At 42.1% G+C, this 27,214-nt stretch overlaps 1 protein-coding gene across 1 annotated transcript in view; it reads left to right on the forward strand.

Annotated features, from left to right (window-relative positions):
• The first annotated feature begins 9,329 nt into the window (after nucleotides 1-9,329).
• The window catches only part of HPSE2 (heparanase 2 (inactive)), a 290,889-nt gene continuing 273,004 nt past the window's right edge, over nucleotides 9,330-27,214 (forward strand). The window contains exons 1-2 of the mRNA XM_044298791.1: nucleotides 9,330-9,621; nucleotides 16,217-16,371. Of these exons, the coding sequence (XP_044154726.1) occupies nucleotides 9,356-9,621; nucleotides 16,217-16,371 (421 nt within the window). The 5' untranslated portion in view covers nucleotides 9,330-9,355. The remainder of the gene's footprint in view (nucleotides 9,622-16,216; nucleotides 16,372-27,214) is intronic.

Raw genomic sequence — 27,214 nt, forward strand, 5'->3', positions numbered from 1 at the left:
CCAAATAATAGAAAAAGATTTAAAATACAGTAAACACTCCACTGCGTGGTCAAATGATGCTCAGTGAGTCAGGAGGGAGAGCACGTGCGCTAGCTCTCACCCCTGTCACTTATAGGCAGTTAGCCCAAATCCCCTGAAGAAGCCAGTTATCTGGTGAAACAAGTTGGGGGGCAGATTTAGCTTTTAAATCAGCGATCCACTCCACTGTCAGTTAGTTAGCAGCAGTCCGGACGGCCTACTTATCAAAGCTAGAGTAGTTTAGCAGTGTGATACGGTATTCAAACCGTGAATGTTATGTACGCAGTGTGCACCACCAAAGGGATAGACAGAGGTCAGCTAACATATGGTATCATCCATGTGCTGTATTAGAAGTGGGAAGAGTGAGTTCAGCTCCCACAACTCAGCCTGGATGAAGGTGTCACTGCAGGCGACATGAAGGCAGCCACTGCCTATAAGTGACAGGGGTGAGAGATAGCGCACGTGTCTCCCTCCTGACTCACTGAGCATCATTTGACCACGCAGTGGAGTGTTTACTGTATTTTTAATCTTTTTCTATTATTTGGTTAATTAAGTAAAATTAAATAAAGGCATAAAGCACGTATTTTAACCCAAATAACAATAAAAGTAAAGTAATACATTTTCACCTGGGACAAGATAGGTTCAACGCCTGCATAGGCATCTGTAAATAAACTATTTGATAAACCTTACCCAGGGTATGTCTCAAATATGAATGAAATGACATAATACAATATACTTCCAGGACAGGATATGTATATACAATATACTTCCAGGACAGGATATGTATATGCAAAGACACATTCTGGATAGTCGGAAAAAAGTAAGGTATAATATAACGCAATTATATGTAAGAGAAATACTTCCATTAATCAGCTATAGCTATCTCCTAGCACTTTGTAAGATACCGATGCGATCACAACCGGGTTCTTTTTGCATTTTTTGTGCAGCGCTTTAGCGACCTACAGCTCTCCAACTAGAACGCGTTTCACACAAGCTAGAGAGCCACAGCTTTATAGCATACATTTTTTAGATCCTTTAAAAATAATAGATAATAGTTACCATTCAGTGTTTTTTTTTGACTGGTTCTGCTTCCAAATTATAAAGGGGAGATTTATCATCGACCAGACTTTTACACCGGTCTATGATATCCCCTGCACTGCTAGAAGATACGCCTCATTTATGATAAATTAGGTGCATCCTCTGGCAGTTTGTGCACCTAAAATGAAATCTATGCCAGCTCTGATCTGTTCAGGATTTTAGTCTTTTTTTTTACACCAAAAAAACTGCCACAAAAGATAAATATGCTGGACCTACCGGGAAAATGGCGAGGCAGGCATAGAAACGCCATGTGCACCTTAATTTATTCACATTAGTATTTAAAAAGTCGCACACATTAGGTTTGCTACTTTCTTACACCAGAAAACTGGAGTGGGGGGGGGGGGGGGGATAATAAAGATTTTTAGATTCTAGCTGAACTGATAGCAGCTGATGAGCGGGATCTGTCAAAACGTATGTTATAAAACAAGTCCTAGTCCTGGCGTGTTCTGTGTGTGATGGGGACTGGGCGGCTGATGCATTGGTCTATATCATTTGTCCTATGTATAGTGTTTGGAGGTTGGAGATAGGAATACGCTTTTCAAACCTTTCTGCACAGAAAACACACCGGAGGATACTCGTCAGCTTGTGGACCTATCTGTGTTCATGAAAGCTCTCTGTTTACATGAACACTGAATCCGGCTTCAGGGGGTGGCCTTCACCATGCAGATTACAAGGCTTTACAAAGCAGGAACATACACTTTTAATAGTCTGCCAAGATAATGGCTGCTTTAGTTACACAGGGATGATGTGATTTATGGTCTATAAATAAAGGAATATCAAATGTCAAGTTTAACCCTTTCAGGACACATTTTTTCATTTTCGTTGTTTCCTTCTCTCCTTCCAAGAGCCACATTTTTTGTTTTGTTTTTTATGCTCCCATTGTTGTATAACAGCTTGTTTTTTGCAGGACAAGTTGTATTTTTTTAATGGCACCATTTAACTTATCATAGCTGGTACTGGAAAAAAAAACTGGAAAAAAAAAAAAATCGCAATTACACCAAGGTTTGGGTTTTGTTTTAACGGGGGTTTACTGTGCACTATAAATTACATGATGGCCTTATCCTGCGGGTCGGTATGACTCCAAAGACAGCCTGATAGGGACCTTAGATTGTGAGCCCCATTGGAGACAGTTGGTTATATAAGTGCATAAAATAAATAAATTACAGCGCTACTAAATTTATCTAGTTTTGGTTATGTTTTAAAATACAAAAACCTTTGAAATTTTTTTTTTTCTTTGCATTGCCATGTTCTGACACCCATTTTTTTAGATATTTACATCCATTGAGCTGTGTGAGAGCTTGCTTTTTTTCTTTTTTCTTTTTTTTTTTTGCAGTGCGCCTTGTAGTTTTTATTGGTTTTTTTTAGGGTATATATGACTTTTTGTTCACTTTTATTCATTTTTTTTTTGAGGGAGGCGAGGTTGCAAAATATAAGCAAATCACCCTTTTTTTTGTGCTTTGGCATTCATCACACATGATACATATTTTTATATTTTAATAGTGTGGACATTTTCGGATGCAGTGATCTGATACAAATGATGTTTATTTTTTTAATTATTTATTTTATATTTAATATTGAGAAAGTAGGTGGTTTGCATTGTTAATATTTTTGTGGGTTTTTTTTCGAATTCTTTTATTGTCATTTTCAGCCCCCTAAGGGCTCATGCACACAAACTTATTTTTTGTCTGCATCCAATCCCAATTTTTTGTGGGTTGAATGCGGACCCATTCACTTCAGTGGAACCGCAAAAGATGCAGACAGCACACGGCGTCCGTTTGTCCGTCCCATGGCACCTGCAAATATACGGTATAGATAAAATTATAAAGATTGTCCGCATTATGGAAAAGAATAGGACAGTTCTATTATGGCCCAGATGTTCTGTTCTGCAAAATACGAAACACACACAAGTGGTATCTGTGCTTTGCAGATCCGCAATTTGTGGACTGCAAAACAGGCTATGGTCGTGTGCATGAGCTCTTAGTAGACTTGAATGTGCGATCTGCTGAACGTTTCTGTACTGTTGCAGTCTATGGGATACGGACAGGCTGCCTGTTAAGCTATGCCACAGGCATGGGAGCCTTCCGGGTTGTGATAGCAAGTGATTGGAGGACGGAGGGAGCTCCCTCCCTCTGTCTGACTACTCAGATGCTGCAGTTGATATTGACGCAGCACCTGGGGGGTTAATCTTGGATGGATTTTGCAACTGTTGTAGCACAGTCGCAGCATGTCACATGTCGCAGTGCGACACCATAGACTATCATTATAAAAATTGTTGCGTGACTTTTGAGCGACAAGAAGTTGCGCGACAACTGTTGCCCTGTAGCCCTAAAAGTCCGGTCTGTGATAAATCTCCCCTTTGTGTTTTGGAAACAGAACCAGATTAAAAAAAAAACACAGAATGAAAAACTGATATAAACTGATAAGGTATTATTTTACACAATCAGTCTGGATCAGTTCTACACAAAATCCCCCCCCCCCCCCAAATATATCTCATATCTATCTAGATCAAATCTATCTATCTATCTATCTCATCGGGGGCATAACCATAATTCATAGGACCTCACAACAAAATAAGATGGGGCTCCCACCAACTAATGTAAAAAAAATAAAAACAGCATCATAAGTAGCAATAATTAAAGCTATGTATAATAGTACCATATATCAGAAAACCAACATTATAGCAAAAAAAGCTATATTGTTATTCCCCACCATAAGGTACAATGTTCTTGCACGTGATAGCAGCCCCCCCACCCCAGACTTGGGCCCCATAGCAAGTGCTGTGGCTGCTATGGCTACAGTTATATCCATGTATATCATATCTTTCTATCTATCTAAGATAGATGGATGGATGGATAGATAGATAGATAGATAGATAGATAGATAGATAGATAGATAGATAGATAACTGGTCGAGACCTGTATATAGAATAAAGAAGGATCACTCTTTAGTTGCATACATTTATTATTAATACAGGTACAGATAATCACTTATTGCTTGCATATGGTCTGAACTGTGACTTGTGGTGAAAGAGTTAAGTGGACAGTGTGCAGATGAGAGGTCTGGATGCTGTGGGGATCCCAGACACTGGTCACAGTTAGGGGTCTCCTTTTGAAGCTGAAAATCCAGGAGAAGAGAAACATTTTCTCTCTTTTCCCCAGGATTTTTTTTGCTAATAGCTTTTCCTTGCCTGAACCAAATGCATGCAGCTCCCAGAGCTGAGGACTGGGCAGCACCACAGGCTGCACAGCTACCAGGACTGGGGGGAGGACTTGGCAGCACCACAGCTACCAGGGCTGAGGACTGGGCAGCACCACAGATACCAGGGCTGAGGACTGGGCAGCACCACAGGCTGCACAGCTACCAGGGCTGAGGACTGGGCAGCACCACAGGCTGCACAGCTACCAGGGCTGAGGACTGGGCAGTACCACAAGCTGCACAGCTACCAGGGCTGAGGACTGGGCAGCACCACAGGCTGCACAGCTACCAGGGCTGAGGACTGGGCAGCACCACAAGCTGCACAGCTACCAGGGCTGAGGACTGGGCAGCACCACAGGCTGCACAGCTAGGAGGGCGGAGGACTTGGCAGCACCACAGGCTGCACAGCTACCAGGGCTGAGGACTTGGCAGCACCACAGGCTGCACAGCTACCAGGGCTGAGGACTGGGCAGCACCACAGGCTGCACAGCTAGGAGGGCGGAGGACTTGGCAGCACCACAGGCTGCACAGCTACCAGGGCTGAGAACTGGGCAGCACCACAGGCTGCACATCTACCAGGGCTGAGGACTGGGCAGCACCACAGGCTGCATAGCTACCAGGGCTGAGGACTGGGCAGCACCACAGGCTGCACAGCTACCAGGGCTGAGGACTGGGCAGCACTACAGGCTGCACAGCTACCAAGGCTGAGGACTGGGCAGCACCACAAGCTGCACAGCTACCAGGGCTGAGGACTGGGCAGCACTACAGGCTGCACAGATACCAGAGCTGAGGACTGGGCAGCACCACAGGCTGCACAGCTACCAGGGCTGAGGACTGGGCAGCACCACAGGCTGCACAGCTAGGAGGGCGGAGGACTTGGCAGCACCACAGGCTGCACAGCTACCAGGGCTGAGGACTGGGCAGCACCACAGGCTGCACAGCTACCAGGGCTGAGGACTGGGCAGCACCACAGGCTGCACATCTACCAGGGCTGAGGACTGGGCAGCACCACAGGCTGCACAGCTACCAGGGCTGAGGACTGGGCAGCACCACAGGCTGCACAGCTACCAAGGCTGAGGACTGGGCAGCACCACAGGCTGCACAGCTACCAGGGCTGAGGACTGGGCAGCACCACAGGCTGCACAGCTACCAGGGCTGAGGACTGGGCAGCACCACAGGCTGCACAGCTACCACCTACAGCCTTTATAGTCACCTTTTGAAGCTTCAGGTGTCTGTACAGATCTGTGTATTTAATGATGTGATGATGAGTCTGAAATAATGGAAGGCTTTCTGTGAAATGTATTCTGTAATGATATAGAAATGCTTCTCCTGTTTTTAGCATCTCCTGCCATTCCCACAGTGAACAGCAGATGGCGCTGTTAAGCCTTGAAGTGATTGACCAGGTGGGTCCCTACAGCACTGAGATCCCAAACTTCTGTGGGTCTGGAAGATCAGTTACTCTGCTCAGTACTGTACATTGTACATGGATCATCAAGACAAAGCGAAATAACATGACTCAGCCTCCACATCCACATATATGAGATCACTGAGATCTGAAATACATCACTTCCATCACTACAGATGATTTGCTTGCCCTGCACTATTAGGGAGGCCAAGGTATCATCCAGTATAGTGGTGAAGCTGTAGATTGTACACATAGTGAGCCATACCTTCAACTGTTTATTCAAGACATCTTCAGGGCATTCAGAAAGTGTGGTTGGCATGTGCCATGGTTCCCATCAATTACTTTATTCCTATGGTAACCAGGGGATGCTATAGAGATCAGTGAGGTCATAAATAGCACAAGGGGGTACAGTGTACTTCTGTATAATACTCTGAGTATTATCATATGATATGTTCTAATTCTACATCAATTATTATTATTATAATTATTAAGAATAATAAGTACCGTATATGTATATACCGCATATTTGTGTATATACGTTTTTGTTTATAATATATACAGTGTCTGTGTGTATATACATATATTATATAACACAAAGATTGAAGATATATATATATATATATACACACATATACACATATACATTGCACTAGCTATTCTGTAGACTTGCTTCCATTAATCATGCGGCTTTTGTATTCTTTAAACAAAGTAAGAATCCCCATAATCATCTATTCTTAATTTGATGTCCTGTACATTAACTATAAGATGAGACGTGCAGGCTGGGGTCAGTAGTGGAGGGCTCAGCAGGGGCTTGTGCAGGAGACAGTGTATAGTGGGGGATAAGCCTCAGGTCATTCCGAAGTGTCCGGAGTTATTCTAGGATAAATGTAACAGAGCAGAACTTGTGGAATTTACCCGCAGTCCCATGTAAACAGGGAGCTGTGCCCGATGACAGACTGAGCCCCTGTATACTGTCTGCACCTGGTGCCGAGGACTGCCGGACCAGCAGAATAACCACTGACATCAGCCATGGACTGAGGAGTGCGAGCAGACAATGTGTCTGTACGGAAATACTTTGTATAATGTATCTATATTATAGGGTAGTATTCTAATCTTTATATCTATCTATCTAGTAAGGTAATGTATATTTTTACTTATTAGAATGTTACCTACAGAGACATTCAAGATTATTCCTGTATATATGAGGAAATTAAATAACTAGGAACCGAAATACATCAGATGTTATTTTATCTGTTTATACATGTTCCTATATTTGCATTTTTAATTTACGGCTCATTCCTTTATGTCATTGAATAACGGTAAGGACTAAGCATATCTATCTATCTAATATCTATCTATCTATCTGTCTAATATCTATCTATTGTCTATCTATCTAATATCTAGCTATTGTCTATCTTTCTATCTTTCTAATATCTATCCATTATCCATCTATTATCTATCTATCTATTATCTATCCATTATCTATCTATCATTCCTATCTAAGCATGCAATGCTTATTTAATCGATAACTAAATATTAATCACACATATTAAGTAGAGAAACAGATTTTGTTCACATATTGAAATACCACAATGTGTGTTCTATAGGTGCAGTGTGTCCTCTTAAATGCCCGGCAATTGCTATTTTAGCCACACAAGCCCTTCCATTTACACTGGGGACTATTCCTGGGAATATCAGTATAATGCAGCCTATGGTATTTACTAACAAGCCGACCAGTAGAGTTATGACTCCTCAATGGAACATAAAACTGATATATTTTTGGGATCATCATTGTAGGTACTAGGCTGATATTATGTGTGCATAGGACAATACCTTCTTAGGTTAGTACATTCCGATATACTGATATACTTAGATATTATCTCCCTATTATCTACCCTTCACATAATGCCTTGTCTCTGCTATCAAGGGACATGAGGTGAATGCAATCTATATTCAGAGGAATATATTCTCTGATTATTTCTTCGGATAAAGAGTCGGTTTCTTGCCTCCTACAGAAATGCGCGATAGACTGTCTCCCATGTACAAGGAATGCGACATAGGCAGGAGAAGGCAAGCGACATAGGCAGGAGAAGGCATGCGACATAGACAGTAGAAGGCATGCGACATAGGCAGGAGAAGGCAGCAGGAATCCGTAAAACCATAAACTATCCTGCAATGGTAAGAGTCGCAGAGTGTAAAGATGAACTACACCGGATCTACAAGTGCTGAAGGAAGGCACACTCACCATGGCATGCACACAGGGCACTCAGGAGGGCTTGCACAGAGCACATATACCATAGCACGCACAGGGTACCCTCACCAGGGAACGCACAGAGCACACTCACCAGGACTTGAAACATTACCATGGCATGATCACAGCACACTCACCAAGACATGCATTCAGCGCATTCACTATGGCTTGCACACAGGACACTCACCAGGGCAGGCACAGAGCACATATACCATAGCATGCACAGGGCAGATATACCATAGCATGCACAGGGCAGATATACCATAGCATGCACAGGGCAGATATACCATAGCATGCATAGGGCAGATATACCATAGCATGCACAGGGCAGATATACCATAGCATGCACAGGGCAGATATACCATAGCATGCACAGGGCAGATATACCATAGCATGCACAGGGCAGATATACCATAGCATGCACAGGGCAGATATACCATAGCATGCACAGGGCAGATATACCATAGCATGCACAGGGCAGATATACCATAGCATGCACAGGGCAGATATACCATAGCATGCACAGGGCAGATATACCATAGCATGCACAGGGCAGATATACCATAGCATGCACAGGGCAGATATACCATAGCAGGCACAGGGCAGATATACCATAGCAGGCACAGGGCAGATATACCATAGCATGCACAGGGCAGATAAACCATAGCATGCATAGGGCAGATATACCATAGCATGCACAGGGCAGATATACCATAGCATGCACAGGGCAGATATACCATAGCATGCACAGGGCAGATATACCATAGCATGCACAGGGCAGATATACAATAGCATGCACAGGGCAGATATACAATAGCATGCACAGGGCAGATATACCATAGCATGCACAGGGTAGATATACCATAGCATGCACAGGGCACAGTCAGCACATTTACCAGGTCATGCACATAGTGTAGTCCACATGTCTCTATATAATAGACCTGGAGCAGCCCCCACAAGGAGGTATACAATATATACAATAACGAGTACATCTATGAGCACAGCTAGTAAAGCTTATGATGTACTAAACCTAATCCTTGCATTACATCTCCTCAATGTGCCGCATTTGGTATTCCGCTGCATTTAATTCCGGCACACAAGGGGTTAAGGATCCACCTTACCTTTCAGCAGCACAAGCAGATGAGCCTGCAGCCTGAATCTCTTAAATGGGCGGCGCTGGGTGACTGGGACTCTTGGCCCAAGCTGCTTAAAGGCTGGTCAGGGGCGTGGGTTTCCCCTCCAGCAGCACCAAAACATCGCAAAAAAAGGGCTCAGTGACATGCACTTGAGATAAGGGCAATTAGTTTCCCAGTGAGCCTCCTCCTGACCAGGATATCAGAGTGTGAGCAAGACCAGGGAGATCAAAGGGTTCCTTCTCCTGCTGCGCCATGCTCCTGCTGCCCCCCTGCTCCCATCCTCTGGAGGTCTACCTGATGCTCACCTTATTGATCACCAGGATTCCCAGGGGCTCAGGTTCCCCTCAAATTGGGGATAGGAAACTGTTCCCTGTCTCCAGGTCCTCAGGTGTGAAAGGAAGGACATTGATTCTCCTTGATGTCAACACCAAAACCCCCATCAGGACTGTGAGTGAGAACTTCCTCTCTGTTCAGCTGGACCCCTCTATCATCCGTGATGGCTGGCTGGACTTTCTGAGGTAAGCCCCCACAAGGCTTAGTGTAATAATGCTGCATGGTTCATGTCATGCTATGAAATCGATACTCCATTTCTAAACCATTTTTTTCCTAACTTTTTTTTTTTTTTTTGTGAAGCATGCTCTAATGGAGAGCAGAACTGGTTTCCATTAAGATGCACATGTTTGCAATGTAAAAAGCATTTCAGAAATTTATCAGTTATGATGACTGAAAAGAACCCTTCTGCTTGCACATAAGCAGCAATTAGGCATCTTGTAACTTTGCACGGAAGATGACAGTGAGGGGACAGGGGCCACAGAAGTGTTGGGTCCATCTGTTGCTGGATGAGCGGAGTAGTAGTACAGAGAGCATGAGAACCTTCCTCAGACTGCTCAGGCTCCTCATAACTCTAAGATCCTGTCTTTTCTCTGGCTCCACAAATAAATATTAGAAGCCAAAATCTCTCCACTGTAGTTTCTGAGGCAACTGCACAAAACATGTGAACTGTAAAACCAGTTTAAAGCCACTTTGATCATTAAAGATCCTCTGGTATATAAAATCATACAGGCAGCAGAATGTGTTCACTCTGCAAGTCTGTGATGTGAGCCATGACTGGGACCTGCACGCTGCTCCCAATGCATCAGCAGAATTCCTTCATCTAATAAGATCCATGACTTAGACCTGAAGGACTGAGCTGTGCCTGCAACTCTTCTCCTCACTCCATTATGCGTGTCCATGTGAGTGATGGGCAGATCAGATGAGGCCGTTTTATTGGTAGTTTACTTCTATTTTATTCTTTCTAAAAATTGTATATAGGTAAAATTTCTACATTGGACTTTTTAACTTTTTCTCATAAAAGGATTAGCAATGCAGGTCATGGAGATTTTGTATGTATGTAAATCCCAGATAAACTGATACATAAGTAGACTGGATATACTTGGATGCAAGATAAATATATAGACAGATGGATATTAGATAGATAGATAGATAATTAAATTGGAGATAGATGGATATTGGATATAAGATATATGATATATGCATAAATAACAGAAGGATATTAGATAGGTATATAGATAGATGAGACATATGAGGATAGATAGATATAAAAAATACTCCACGGCACTCCAGAGTCCAGAGAAGTAAAATAAATGTGACTTTTAATTCACCAACGCAACGTTTCGGTCCGCACACTGGAACCTTCCTAAAGCAGTGATATTACTATTACTGCTTGAGGAAGGTTCCAGTGTGTGGACCGAAACGTTGCGTTGGTGAATTAAGTCACATTTATTTTACTTCTCTGGAGTGCCGTGGAGTATTTTTATTTTCTGCCTTTTTTGGAGATTGGATCGCTTCAACATCCGCTGGCACCCTTTTGCTCTTTGGACGTGCGGTGCCATTCATACTATATAACATTTTTGCTAGATAGATAGATAAAAAATAAACGCGGAAAAGGGGCAGCATCAGAATCAAATATCAAAACAAAAACAAATGAGGTGCAAGCCCAAAGGGAATAGACTATTTCCCGAAAGGTAAAAATGCAAACAGGCAGCACTCTCAGATCATAGAAAAATGAAAAAAGTTTATTCACCGACCTGGACGCGACGTTTCGGCGGCTTAACCTTGAGCCGTCGAAACGTCACGTCCACGTGGGTGAATACATTTTTATTTTATTTTTCTATTATCTGAGAGTGCTGCCTGTTTGCATTTTTAGATAGATAGATAGATATGAGATAGATATGAGATAGATAATAGATAGATAAAAACACAAAATTCAAAAAGGAAGCACTCCGGTGTAAAGTGGAAAAAGTGGATCTCCTTTACACCCCATGCAACGTTTCAGCTCATCTCATTGTATCCTTTGTCAACCAAAGATAGATAATGCATTTATAGATGTATAGATAGATAAATAGGAGATAGATATTAGATAGAAAAATAGATGACAGACATAAAATAGATATATAAATGGATATATAGATAAATAGGAGATACACAGATATATATATATATATGACATAGTTGTATAGTAGGATATGTAGATACATAAATAAATGCATGGGAGATACATACATAGATAGATATACGGTATAGATATATTACTCTAGATTTCACCCATCTAGTGTGTGGCAGCCAATAAAACCTAGATGCAAAGTCACTGGTAAACAATCTACTCCAGAAATTCCAATAAAAAATTCACTCTTTATTCTTTATTAGTCCAACCATGAGACTTTTTTCAAGCAATGCAATACTTCCAGTGACAGCGTTTAAATCATGTGATCAATTAGCATAATGAATGTAGATAAAGATGAGATACATAATAGATATTAGATAGATAGATACCAATTAGATAAATATTAGACATAATAGATGCAAAAAATATAGATATTAGATAAATATTACATAGACAATCATATAGACACCACTTATTAGACCCTATTTGTGTATATTGGATAATCGCTTCAATGAAAGGGTCCAAAATTTGCATCCAGCTGCATTCACACTGGGGTTTTATATAAATTGTTTATGGTCCTTGGAAAACCTGGATCCCATCTATAGAACCGAAACTGATGAGAAAAGTGCATTCAGTTCTTATCATCAGTTCAGTCCTAAAGAAATGGTTGGGATCTGTTCATGGACCTTTTATGTTTTTTTTTAACTTACCTAAATACAATACGTATAACCAAGCTAACAAAAAATACCTGATGAAAACTGATAAGAATTATGGCTTATTTGTAAAAGCTACCCTAACTACCAGAAAGTGCTGGATGGTACCTAAAACATAGGCGCCTATAGATATATTGGCAGCAAGCTAGAAAAGTTAGCATGGCACAGATACAGCAAGATCTGCTCCTCAGCCATCAACCAAAAATAGTAGCCAAGTGGAACGTTTTGGCTAAACAAGTATGCGTAATGTGTAGTCGAAGCGTTTCGAATGGGTGACCGAAAAAGAATGACCTCTCTAGACACTGTGGTTTCCTCTTTTTCTATACAAGTAAAAAAAAAAAAACACAAGTTTCTGGCATAAAAGAAGACTGAAGATTTCAGTTAAGGAACACGGACTGCCAGAATGTGCGCGCCCCGTCATAAATTAGGCGAATCTTCCAGCAGCGCAGGGAAAATCACAGACCAAGGTCTATGATAAATTCCCCCCATAGTGACGATTAGTAACACCATATTTCATCCAGTTCTCTTTTCTAACCAATCAGATTAGACCTGACGGTATATATGATGGTAGGTTCAATTTACAGAATGTTACAATTAGTAACTCTGTGTTCTACACATTTACATAACACGTAGATACTTAGATATTTCTGTGATAGTGTTACAGTCAGTACCAAGTAGTGTTGAGCGCGAATATTCGAATAGCAAATTTTTATCGTGAATATTGCCACTTTGAGAATTCGCAAATATTTAGAATATAGTGCTATATATTCGTTATATCGAATATTCAGCATTTTTTTCCATCTGAACACATGATTCCTCTCTGCTTCTTGCTTGTGGGCCAATGAGAAGGAAGCAATGTCAAGTTCACAACAATACTTAGTGCACCAATCAGTAATCTGCTAAAATGTGAAGTGGCACATAGTGCGACAAAATATTCTAATCACTGCCGATTAGCGCAATCGCGAATATATTGGAGCACTCTATCTGCATATAAAGCTATTCTAATGTTTTGCCGTGCCAACCATTTTCTCCAGTCTCAGGAAACTTATACTAGCTGGAAAAATGTAGCGAAAGTGACCCACGCCTGTATTTCGCGTTACGAATTTGCATTATGCGATTTTTACATTGCCAATTTTTTGCATTCAATAAAATAATCTCAACTTCGCGAATATATGACGAATATTCTACAAAATATTCGTGAAATATTGCAAATTCGAATATAGCCCCTGCCGCTCATCACTAGTACCAAGTACATTAGCCAATGCAGCAAGAAACTGCCTGCTGGTGCCTTTGCTATTTTTTCTCTTGAGATCTGTGGTCCATGGCTGTGTTCCCATACACCCAGCAGTCCAGCACAGTACAGTGTGTGGTACAGAGAGGCTGTGGAGAAACTGAACTGATCCCATGGTTTTTATGGATTCATGTTTGGCATCTGGCGCATCGGTTTTAACAGGGAAAAAAAAGGAATAGTCGTCCAGCACTGAGATGGAAATACATTTCTTCAATCTTTATTTGGCTTCACATAAAAATACATCTCCACAAGGAAAGCGGTGACGCAACCACCGCGTTTCAGTCTAACAGGTCTTAGCCATAGTTTTTTTTCCCCTGGATTGTTTGCAGACTGGACCGGGTCCCTACACCAGAGATCACACAGGCAGTGCTGGCTTGACTCCTGAAATATACTGCATCGATATTGACGCAGGATGCCTCCATGCGTTGAAAAGAAAAACGTAGCATGTAGTATTTTACTGTCTGGCTCTTTCAGACAGAGGATGCAACACCGGTGCATTAAAGCACACAAACATCTCATCAGTTGTGTTTGGCAGAAAACTAATATATGTGAGCCCAGCCTATGGATATTGTTATTGCCGCACCACTTACGTCAAGTTGACTCAGATTTATTATTTCTATCTATCTATCTATCTCTTATCTATATCTATCTATCTATCTATCTATCTATCTATCTATCTATCTATCTCTTATCTATATCTATCTATCTATCTATCTATCTATCTATCATTTTATTCATGAAATAGATATGTCAGATTGGTATGGCATAGATCTGAGATAGATGTAAGATAAAAAAAGGTAGGTAATGATAGATAGAATGGTAAATAGATAGATCTATTATTTATTTATTTATTTATCTGTTTTCTATCTATCAATCAGATTCAGTTAATACACAGTTTTCTTTCTTTTCTTATCTATCTATCTATCTATCATTGGATTCTATCTATCGTCTATCTATGCTGTTAATGTCATATACGTCAGTTCCTGGTTGTACAAATTTCATTGTTGCAGAAAGTTTGACCTAAAGCTCCAGGTGACTGCACTCTTTAGTGCAAATGACCTTAAGTACCGTAATAGAATAAATCTATGGGGATAATTTTTTGCATGTTGAAAAAACATTACACACATCTGGGACAGGTGTTATCTGGTCATCATTTTCCCTTTGACATCAGTGAAAATGATATTGATTTCTGCCGTACGTGATGAGAAAAAACAATGTAATCGTAGCATTACCTAAAATAATTGTCCTTCTGCTTTAGTGATACTTTGTTGCTGTCCCTTTAAATCTACTATGCCATAATCACCTTTATGGGTAAATGTGTGCTTTACATATATGTCCTAGTTTTCTAGTAATGTAAATGTGATAAAACAATGGCACGCCAATTCCTCTACCGGAATTAACAACGCAAGTGTGAAAGTAGCCTTAGTCAGTGTCTGTACATCTCTTACATCATCGTATATAACGAATGCTCGATCAGATGCCTTATAGTCTCCCCACAGAAGTCAATGGAGTGTGAAATAAAGGGACCTGTAATATTGATTCATATTTATATTCTCGGTTCATATTTTATATTCGTTTGAGATAGATATTATAGATCATTATTTGTGTCCTCAATATGCAAGAAAAGACAAATGAAAATACAAACCAAGCTACAGCAGAAGCATTTTATGTCTGTATCTCACAATGGTTATACACGGCTACTGTAGGTCCAAACCAGTCATTGAAAATTTCACTAAACTTGATATCATTTGAAGTATTTGTTTGGATCTGTGTCTCAGCATAATACAAAAAGCAAAAAGAAATGCATCTGAAAATGCATGGGATGATGAAAATTAGACATACCAAAAATGTTTATTCATTCATGTCCTCTATGGTAATTAGCTGCCAAATATCCAAGGACGTTACTTATCCAGTGAGGTGTCCTCACTAATAGACCCTCCCGAACGCTGCCCCTCTGGTTTTGAGTGTTGGATCCATATCCAGTTTAGAAAGCCCATTTTTATATACTCAATTATGGTATTCTGCATTAACAGTAGAGGTTTCCTGGAGCATCTTTCAATGTGGCGGCCCAGTCCTATATTACACAGAAAAGCTTTTCATTTCAATGGGGACTGTGTGATGTTTCATTGCAAAGACACTTACTGACTGGTTTCCACAAATATCGCAACTGATCACAGCTTACTGCCAAGGGACTCTTCTAAGAAGAAGGGATTGTCCAACATGTAATATGTTTATCAGATGCATAACTAATAAAAATATGTTTAAAAAAATCCCATGAACCTTCTGGACCACAAAATATAACAAGGCCTCCCACCTATAATACTAGTCTCCTCATATGACCTTTAGGGCCACTTTGGGAGCCACCACAACCTCTGCACTCCTATAGTAGATCCTACAGTACTTAGATTTTATCTTGAATATTTGCTTGTTACAGATTGCCTGGTTCAGATCAAATCGTATGGCGCATTCTCAGATTCTTGTCACCTTAAGTTACAAATACGTGGCTTACAGCCATTTCACCCCATGTCGACTCTGTGCAGTAACAAATCTTAAACTTGTGCCTTGTCTGCTATATTTGTATCCGATGTTATTTTACTGTAAATGTTATGCTACGTTATATATATGGAATATGTGATGTTATTATAATGTTTTCTACTTCTTCCTAGCTCCAAAAGGCTCGTGACACTCGCCCGTGGTCTGGCTCCTGCTTACCTGAGGTTTGGTGGCAGGAGGACTGATTTCTTACAGTTTCAAAACATCAAGAACCCAGCCAAGAATAGAGGACCTGGTCCTGATGACTATCTAAAAAACTATGAGGACGGTAAGGACTTATATCATCTGTAGACAAGACTCAGGCTTCCTTCATCCACATTTTTTGTGACACCTGTTTTCGTAAAGTAAAAAAACACCATGCAATTTATAGCAATTGAAGCTTTTTTTTGTGTTGCTTTTTCAAATTTTTAACATGTGTATTTTTAAGGAAGTTTTATTGTTTCCTATTGAGGAGTCTATGGTCAACTGAGTGAGAGAAATGCCACATAGAGAATGCTGGGTTTTGAAAAACAAAACAAAAACATCAGCCTCAAAAGTGACAAAAACACTACAAAAAAATCTATAGATTTACTAATCTGGTCTACATTGTAGCCAGTGTAGGCAGTCTAACAATGAATCAAATTTATCACAATGGCTCACGCTGGATGACGAATCTGGTCCTTGACCAGGCACTATTTTACAGAACTCACTAAGTCAAACTTCTCATAAAGTAAGGACAGTGGTTTACTCTTTTGTATTTATTTTTTGCACTTCATAAATAGGTCTAAAACTTGCAGAGCAGCCTGGCGGGGTGAGGTGGCGGGGCCTCACTGCACACTACACTCTGGCACTTGCATATACTACATTCTGTTGAGCGTTCCTGTTTGGCTGCTCAGCCATGACGGCATATTGTAGACAGGATCACATCATTACCATCTATAGTAGAGCAGTGTAGTGAGGACCTGCACCCTCACCCCCTGCAAGTGGAGGCAACCAGTCCTGTTCACATTCTAGTACAGGTTGCTGGCGGCCATGTTAAATCATTCCTGGAGACACTGTTTCTTAGGGTACACCATATAATCCTGATAGAAGGGGGTTGTACTTCTGAGATGCCTATCTGTCAAGATAATGGGGATGACTGGTGCCAGTAACATGCAGGTGAAGTTTAAAGTGGAGAGGTGTGAGGAGAGACTTGAATGGCACACCTCTGTGATGAAGGTGGCGCTCAGTGGTATATAAAGTTCATGCAATTGAAGTGAAGACCACGGCACTCTAGTTGCTGTTTCGTCAAATGCCTATTTTTATTATTATTAGAAAACTTTTTAGAATTTTTTCATCCATCCAGAAAATAATATTTAGCCACTGGCCAACGTTTCGTTCAACAATAGACCTTGATCACGGCCTTAGTCATGGTGCTTGTATGGCTGGATGGCTTCCAGCCATACTACAAGCACCATGACTAAGGCCGTGATCAAGGTCTATCGTTGACCGAAACGTTGGCCAGTGGCTAAATATTATTTTCTGGATGAATGAAAAAAATAAAATATTGTGTTTTCTAATAATAATAAAAATAAGCATTTGACGAAACAGCAACTAGAGTGCCGTGGTCTTCTCTTCATTTGCATAAAGTGGAGAGGTGACAGCATGTATGTGTGCTATGTACATTTAAGGCTATGAGAATTACAGAAACAGGTGAGCGTGATCTCACACTGGGGTCTTTTTTACTGCTCTTTTTTAGTTTTGTGTCTTTTTTACAACTGCATCAAACGGATTGTAAATCAGTTCTAGATCAGTTTATAGGCTTGGTTACACATTGCAGCTTTTTAAGCACTGTGATGCATGCTTTTTTTTTTTTTTTTAGCCCAAACCAGGATCAGGGCTGGGCCAGAGGGTTGGGGGTCGCTGCGTTTTTTAGGCTGCAGCATGATTTTACAGAAAACAACCTTTTCCCTAAAAAGAATTGTGCAGCCATTTCAATCAGCCAGACAGTTTTGCAAGTGAAATTTAGTGACATTTAGAGAGACATGTACTAAATGTCACAATTAGAGGTAAGCAAATTTCTCAAAATTGCCTGGAAATGTCTGATACATAAGTCCAAATCACTTGTATAGGAATATATTTGAAAAGTTACCTGCCGACAGCCACCACTAGAGGGAGCTCAGATTCCGTAGTACATAGTCTTATACATTGAGCTGATTTATAATAGTCCAGTGGACAATATAGGGCATGATGACAGACCTACTTTAAAGGCAACCGACAACTTTGGAGCCATTTTTTAATGATTGATTTAGATGTATTTGCAGAAAACCTACTGAGTTTTTGTGCAACAAAATGCATACCATTTGATGCATATTTTACGGCTTCAGAAAAATGGCAGTGGAAAATCTGCAGCAGACCCACTATGTGTAGCAGTACCCTTAAGAATCGTTTAGTAAAGGTCAGAGAAGGGATAGAGAACAAGCTGTCAGTCAGTCTGACAGATTTATCACAGCACTGCTTTCTGCAGCTGCAGACTCCAAATGAAGGAATATTTTTAATAAAACCTATAGCAAAAATGTTATTTCATGCAAAATACGGATGTGTATTTAACACTTTAAGTGTCAAGTTAATAATTACTAGATCTGTAAATCTAAAATAATAAAAAAACAACTCCAAAGGTGTCCTTAATCTTCATCTAGGGATCACTTATTTTACTTCTGCTTGTTTTTTCCCCCATCCTAAATATGTGTAAAAAATGTAAAATCAGATGCTAGTGTGAGCCCTGCCTAACACGCAAATGTTCAAGTTGTTTTCATGCAAAAGTCCTGAAAAATGCCACTAAAAACATAAGCGTGAATCCAGCTTCTTACTGCTGTTTTCTAGAATGATATAACCAGGATGGTATATTCTATAACTTTGGGTTGCCGTAGTTTTGTATTGCATTATAGCATGCTTGAGAAGTGAATTGCTTTTTGACCAGTTTTGTACAGTGCCTTTCTTTGCTCTTCCTTGGTGGGATTCATCCAATTTGGACTTGAAGAACTGTTATACAATGCTTGTTATATATCAGTACATTGTATTAAACTGTGAACACAATTTTTTTTTCTTTTTGCATATTTTTATGTGTTTTTAGGTCGTGAGGAAGATTTATGTGATTACATTTGTATCTATGTCTGTGGATATTCTCTTCATTTTGTGCTGTGAATAGATTTTTCTAATCCTAAATTTGTCTAAAAGAACTGTGTATTTAGAGTTACTGCTAGGGGCTTTGAATTTATTATTTGCCGTCCTTTTAAATGGTATTTTTATTTTTTTCCTGGACTTGGAACACTTAGTTTTTCCTTCGGCGCATGAGCAATGTGGCTGCTGCTGCTATGTAAATGATAGTACACCAGGGGGTTACCTGGCAATTTGTGTGACTGACTGCAACATTGTAGGCGACATAAAAAAATGTCGCAAATCATAAATGTGCCATAAAAATTATCTACTTGCTGAAAGAGCCCTACTTTTCACGCTACTTTTCAAAGTGACGTGGGGTGGCGTTGTCTACAAAAACTTGTACGGTTTTGCAGAAAAAGTCACACGTAACATGAATTGCGACTTTTCCACTGGCGTAGCCGTCATGATAAATGTCCCCCTATTATTCTGTCTATATGTGTAATTTATTGCACTTTGAATGCTATTTGACCCATGTTATGCGCATTAGATGTCAGTGCATGTTTGTACCTTTCTGCTTTTGCTTTGCTTTTTTTTATTTCTGTCCGGTGAAATCTACTTTATTCATTTGTGTCTTCAAGTGCATTGGTTGCAACAAAGGAAAGTAGCAGCCTCTCACCATGAACCTTTCCGCAGGACTTGTTAGTAGGGTTCTGAAGTTTTCATCACCTAAATCGGGAACAGAACTCTAGCAACTGTGTCTGGGAGAGAAGGGGGAGGGCACATGTGGTGCGTATTTGGGATTCAGTAAATCAAAAAGGTGTGGTAGGGGTTATTTCCTGCCCCACAAATATAGAATTATTGTTTACGGCTAAAAATCCACTTACATTTATTGCAGGTTTCCTTTAGGTATAACTCTGACCACAAATTATCTGTCCCCACTTCTAGTCCGCTAAGGGTTATGCCGAAATCAATCTTCAAGGCTTCACTGCTAAGACGATTACAGATTTTCTTTTTCATCTTGACAGCTAAATCCGACTAGATGCAACATTTTAAGGGCTTGTTCACACGTGAAGCAAATTGCGGTCCGCTAAGCACGGGCACCTGTCGTGTGGCATCCGCATAGGGATCGCGGCCCCATTCACTTGAATGGGTCCGCGATCCCTCCTTTCCGCAAAAAGATAGAGCAAGCTCTATCTTATTGCGGTGCGGAAGAACGGAACCTCAGAAAGCACTCCGTAGTGCTTCCGTAGTGTTCCGTTCTGTGGTTCCGTTCCGCATCTCCGGATTTGCGGACCCATTGAAGTGATGCGGAATGGCCACGGAACGGGACCTGTGTATTGCGGATCCTCAAATGCGGTCCGCAATACGGGCACGATCTTCACACGGTCGTGTGAACGAGCCCTAAGGCTGAGATTAAATGGCCCCAGGGTTGCACTGGTCATTTAAAGCATTTAAATCCAAAAGTCACCTGTTAATGCTCAGAACAAAGTTTATTAAATAGGTTGTTCAGGATTCATGTATTAAAAATGTATGCTATACACCGCAAACCGCTTCTATGTTATCAAAATCTACATTTTCTGAGAGTGCCAAAGATGCTGCACATAAAAATATAACCTAATAATTAAGACACACATCCACCTTCATGCAACTTTGCAGCAAACTGTGATTTTTAGCAAAAATTGGATACAAATAGAAATTTGCCACTACGATGTGTACTCTAGCAGAGTCCCTAATCAAATCAAATATAGTCTGCAAAAACTGTAAGATATAAGGAGTTCATTCATACCAGACAAGTCTACATTCAATGCTGTAAATGTTAAAGAAATTAAGAAACGACAGGAATGCACCAACCAACTTTTGCATAGGGAATTATTTAGTATATGATTTCCTTCCCCTTGTACAAACTGTAATCTTAATTACCGAAGATACATTTCTAGATGTAATACAGTGCATACCTTAAGGCCACTTTCAGATGGGTATAATATGGGTGCTTTATTGCTCCCACCTGAACCTCCTGTAGCTCATCAGAAAATGAGTTAAAGAGCCATACCACAAAAAAGCCCCTGCGTTACACCTGTCTGCAAAGCAGCTGAATAAAGGGTAATTGAAAACAATTGTTTATGTCTTTTCCGATGAAAATTGTTTCCATCTGTCAGAAATTTTATTAGATATTCCTGTCAAGTGATAAGTTATCGCTTTTAGTGCAGTGTGTAACAGGTATTGCTAGAGAAGCTGTGTGCATATATTATTCTAGAGATCGGGTATGGACAGGATAGGGACAGTGTAAAATGTCAACTTGATTTACCTTTGTGTTTGTGGTGTGCTTGGTGTGACTTATTTGATTCAAAGGCTAGTAAATGTCTAGGTCGGGGCTTCAATAAACAGCCTAGGACACGGAGGATTAGATAAGCTCATATTCTCAAAACTTTTTGGGGGAAAAAGATCCCCAATATGTGACAGTCAGAAAGCAAGCATGCTCTCTGACTGAGGGGTAGATAACATGCACAGAAGTCTATGTTAACCTCCTCCTGGGGACAGGAAGAACCCATGTATGTCTTCATTGTGCAGCCTTCTCCTCCCCCATGTTGACTGACATCTCGGGCTGTGTAACAGCTAGAGATTGATGTCAGGTCTTGTTTAAAATGTTACTGTCAATGTTTGTGGAGCCACTGTGCTAACTAACCAGTTTGACTTTGGGCTAGTCCTGAGGACATTGCCCTGGTGGTCCCCTGGTTTGCACCCTTGTACAGGGATTTAGTATTCGCTGCAGGGAAGCCATCAGGCTCCTACTATATAGCAAGGTTAATCAACACCTGCACACAGAACAAAAGGGAGTTGACCCCTAACAGTTCCACAGAGTGCTGTAAGCTTCAATTAATAAACCCTAATTCACATATAGAAAGGTGACATGTAACATTAAAGCTGACCATCTCAGCTTTAAAACAAGAGCAAGTGCTCATGGTGCTAGCCATGGCAAATCGTGAGTTAGAGTACTTAGATAGCGGGTCACCAGTGAAGCACTTCCACGGGAATCTTTGTCTTGTTTTAAAGCTTAGATTATCAGATTTAAAAAAAGACTTGGGTTAAATCTCCAGCTATTACACAGCCTGTGAACAGCCATCAGTAGCAAAGACATATGAGGTACGTCTTTGGCTACTGAATTGCCACCCTGCAAGGAGGTATGGGAAATGGTTAAAGGTTTTAATATGTTTCAGAGCTAGAGTAGCGGAGTCTGCAGTGCCATTCTTGCTCTCAAAATACTAGAACAAGTCAATGGGAGCCATCATGTTTTGTTGGGCTCAGTTTGAAAAGGGATCTGGCACCATCCAGATTGGCATAAGGCACAGCCAACACAAGTAAGTGGGGGCCAACACAGTCTACTGCACTATTGCATACAACTGCGTCAAGTAAAAAAAAGCATGTGTTAAACACTTAGTTTTTGCTACTGTGGCCAGTACATACCACCACCTCAGCTGGGCACGGCCAGGGCAGCTGGGGTAGGCAGTTGAGGCAGGCATGGGCTGTGAAGCAGCAGCCTGGCTGAGAGGAAAGTCAGTGTGGAGTGCGGAAAGGTGAGAGGTGGACTAAATCTTGAACAATCAGCTTAGGTGGCAAGCAGTCAGCACTAGTGTTGATCGAGCACCAAAGTGCTTGGGTGCTCTGGCCGAACACATCAGGATGCTTGGGTGCTCTACCGAGCACTCGAGTATAATGGAAGTCAATGGGAGAACCTGAGCATTAAACCAGGCACCTCCTGCTCTGAAGAGGGGAGGGTGTCTGGTTCATAGGAAAAGGTCAGTAATTGATGGAAACACCACCGGTTCGGGAACAGCATGGGGAGAATGTCTGGATGCATCTTGGACTCCCAGGTCGCTGCTTGAAATGATGTTGTTCGAGTAGTACGCCACTTTTACAGACTGACAATAATACGCAAAAAAACGAAGATAAAATGGATTTTAGAGGAAAAATTGTTAGGAAACATTCTTTCCTGTATATTTACTTGTATATAATTACAAGGAAGAGGCACTCCGATACAACCTGTATATCACATAAAAGAGGGCCTCATTCACATTGTGGTACAATTGTTCATGTAGTGGGACTCCTACACTCATAAAGCCTATGCACTAAGTGAAAGGGCTGCCAAAAATTATAAGGAACCGGCACTCCAATACATCTTTTGTTACACAAAAAGGAAGGCATCATACACAGCCTTGAAAAATTATGATTGATGGCCTGCTGGTGACCCTCAAAAACATTTGGAGCAAGGGCCTGCTGATCTGACCATCTAAAACATTATGGGCGAGGGCCTGCTGTCGCTTTGGTGACTCTAGATAAACTGGGGCCGATCGCACGTCCCCGTGACGGCGATGATCCTTTCGGATGTCTGCAGTATCAGCTTTCGATGTTATTTTCAGCGCCAACCATGGTGATCACGGGTAACGGGGAGTCAGGGTTCGATTCCGGAGAGGGAGCCTGAGAAATCGCTATGGCTACCACATCAAAGCAAGGCAGCATAATCGCAAATTATCTATTAGGTATAATTAACTGAGGGCCTGTAGGTGAGCTGACCCTGTAAAAGATTTTAGGTGCGGGCCTGCTGGTGATTTGACCCTGTAAAAGATTTTAGGTGCAGGCCTGCAGGTGAGCTGACTCTGTAAAAGATTGTAGGTGAGGGCCCACTGGTGAGCTGACCCTATAAAAGGTTGTAGGTTAGGGCCTGCAGGTGAGCTGACCCCCTAAAACAGTATATGCGAGGGCCTGCAGATGAGCTGACCCATTAAAGATTGTAGGTGAAGGCCTGCTGATGAGCTGAACTGTAAAAAATTATATGCGAGGATCTGCTGGTGAGCTGACCTTGTAAAACATTATATGCATGGGCCTGCTGGTGAGCTGACCCTGTAAAAGGTTTTAGGTGTGGGCCTGCAGGTGAGCTGACCCTGTAAAAGAGTTTAGGTGCAGGTCTGCAGGTGAGCTGACCCTGTAAAAGATTTTAGGTGCGGGCCTGCAGGTGAGCTGACCCTGTAAAAGATTTTAGGTGCGGGCTTGCTGGTGATTTGACCCTGTAAAAGATTTTATGTGCGGGCCTGCAGGTGAGCTGACTCTGTAAAAGATTGTAGGTGAGGGCCTGCTGGTGAGCTGACCCTATAAAAGGTTGTAGGTTAGGGCCTGCGGGTGAGCTGACCCCCTAAAACAGTATATGTGAGGGCCTCCAGATGAGCTGACCCTTTAAAAGATTGTAGGTGAAGGCCTGCTGATGAGCTGAACTGTAAAAAATTATATGCGAGGATCTGCTGGTGAGCTGACCTTGCAAAACATTATATGCGTGGGCCTGCTGGTGAGCTGACCCTGTAAAAGATTTTAGGTGTGGGCCTGCTGGTGATATGACCCTGTAAAAGATTGTAGGTGAGGGCCTGCTGGTGAGCTGATCCTCTAAATGGTTGTAGGTGAGGGCCTGCAGGTTAGCTGACCCTCTAAAAAATTATATGTGAGGGCCTTCAGGTGAGCTGACCCTGTAAAAGATTGTAGGTGAAGGCCTGCTGGTGAGCTGACCTTGTAAAAAATTATATGCGAGGGCCTACTGGTGAGTTGACCCTGTAAAACATTATATGCTAGGGCCTGCTGGTGAGCTGACCCTGTAAAACATTGTAGGTGAGGGCCTGCTGGTAAGCTGACCCTGTAAAACATTATATGCAAGGGCCTTCTGGTGAGCTGACCCTCTAAAAAATTATATGCGAGGGCCTGCTGGTGAGCTGACCGTGTAAAACATTATAGGTGGGGGCCTGATGGTGAGCTGACCCTCTAAAAAATTATATGCAAGGGCCTTCAGGTGAGCTAACCCTGTAAAAGATGGTAGGTGAAGGCCTGCTGGTGAGCTGACCCTGTAAAACATTGTAGGTGAGGGTCTGCTGGTGAGCTGACCCTGTAAAACATTATATGCAAGGACCTGCTGGTGAGTTGACCCTCTAAAAAATTATATGAGAGGGACTGCTAGTGAGCTGACCCTGTAAAACATTGTAGGTGAGGGCCTGCTGGTGAGCTGACCCTCTAAAACATTATATGCGAAGGGCATATATGCGAGGAAAAAGCATGTTGATATGATGGAAGAGGAGAAGGAGGATGAGAAAAGGAAGATTCAACCATATACCCTTGTTTGTGGTGGAAGGGGTGCATGGGAATACAGTGTATTCAGTACATTATAAATACCACATTTAAAGTGCCTTTATGTTCATCAGCTTTCCTCTGGTGGAGTTGAGAAGTCATGGTCAATCAATCATTTTTATAAGAATCAACCTGTCAGCATTTTCAGTTGAACTGCTGTGTGTTCCCCTCGTCTCCCCTCCTCGGTTGGCCAAGGAACTACGGATTCTGCCGCCAGCGTTGTCAGATGGAACTTTTGGAAGCAATTTTTCAACAATGATCTTCTGGTATTGCACCGTTTTGCTTGTCCTCTCCACCAGAGAAATGAAAGATGATAAGTTCTCGTTGTAGCGGGGCTCGAGAAGGGTGAACAACCAGTAATTTGTGTTGTCTAAAATGTGTATAACGCGCGTCTCGCGGGAAAGGCAGCCTAACATGAAGTCAGCCATGTGTGCCAGAGTACCAACAGGCAAGACTTCGCTGTCGTCATCAGGAGGATCACTCTCAATCTCCTCATCCTCTTCCTCCTCTTCTGCCCACCCACGCAGAACAGGTGGAATTAAACTTCCATGGGTACTACACTATGTAGTGGCGGCAACCGTCTCCTGCTCCTCCTCCTCCTCTTCATTGTCCAATTCATGCTGAGAAGACGAACTGAGGGTGGTCAGGCTATTTCCCTGTGTGATGTCTTCCCCATTTCTACCTCTTCCACATGCAAAGCGACGTCCTTAATCTTGAGCAGCGAGTGTTTGAGTAGACACAGAAGTGGGATGGTGACGCTGATAATAGTGGCATCGCCGCTCACCATCTGTGTTGATTCTTCAAAGTTTCTTAAAACCTCACAGAGGTCAGACATCCATGCCCCCTCCTCGTTTGTGAATAGCAAAAGCTGACTGGAAAGGTGACAACCAAGTTGCATCTGGTATTCCACTACTGCTCTCTGCTGCTTACAAAGCCTGGACAACATGTGGAACGTAGAGTTCCAGCGCATGCTCACATCGCACAACAGCCGGTGAGCTTGCAATTTCAAGCGCTGCTGCAGCTTTGACAGACCGGCTGAAGCTGTCGATGACTTTCGGAAATATGCACACATGTCGTGCACCTTCACCAGTAGCTTAGGCAAATTGGGATAGGTTTTGAGAGACCGCTGAACCACTAAGTTTAAGACGTGGGCTAGGCATGGGATGTGTGTGAGCTTCCCGAGCTCCAAAACCGCCATCAAGTTACGGCCATTATCAGACACAACCATGTCTGGTTCTAGGTTGAGTGGCGAGAGCCACACAACAGTCTGGTCTCTTATCCCCTGCCACAGCTCTGCGGTGGTGTGCTGTTTTCCCCCCAAGCATATCAGCTTCAGCGCGGCCTGTTGGCGCTTCCCCTCTGCAGTGCTACACTGCTTCCAGCTACCCACTGATGACTGACTGGTGCTGCACGCGGATAATTTGGAGGTGGAAGTGGAGGAGAAGTCGGGGTTGGAGCCACTAACGTAGGTGGTGGCGGAAACCCTGATGCAATTAGGGCCCGCAATCCATGGCGTCGGTAGCACCTGTGCCATCCCAGTGTACGACTCGCACCCAGCCTCCACAACATTCACCCAGTTTGCCGTCAGGGAAATGTAGCGTCCCTGGCCAAATGCACTTGTCCATGTGTCCGTGGTTAAGTGGACCTTCCCAGTAACTGCGTTGGTCAGGGCACGTGTGATGTCACGGTACACATGTTGGTGTAAGGCGACCACGGCACACCTTGAAAAATAGTGGCGGCTGGGGACTGCGTAACGCGGAATGGCCACTGACATCAGGCTGCGGAAGGCCTCAGTGTCCACAAGCCTAGATGGCAACTTTTCCAAGGCCAGTAAT

Source organism: Bufo gargarizans, chromosome 6 (genome assembly GCF_014858855.1).
Source record: "Bufo gargarizans isolate SCDJY-AF-19 chromosome 6, ASM1485885v1, whole genome shotgun sequence".
Classification (NCBI taxonomy): Eukaryota; Metazoa; Chordata; class Amphibia; order Anura; family Bufonidae; genus Bufo; species Bufo gargarizans.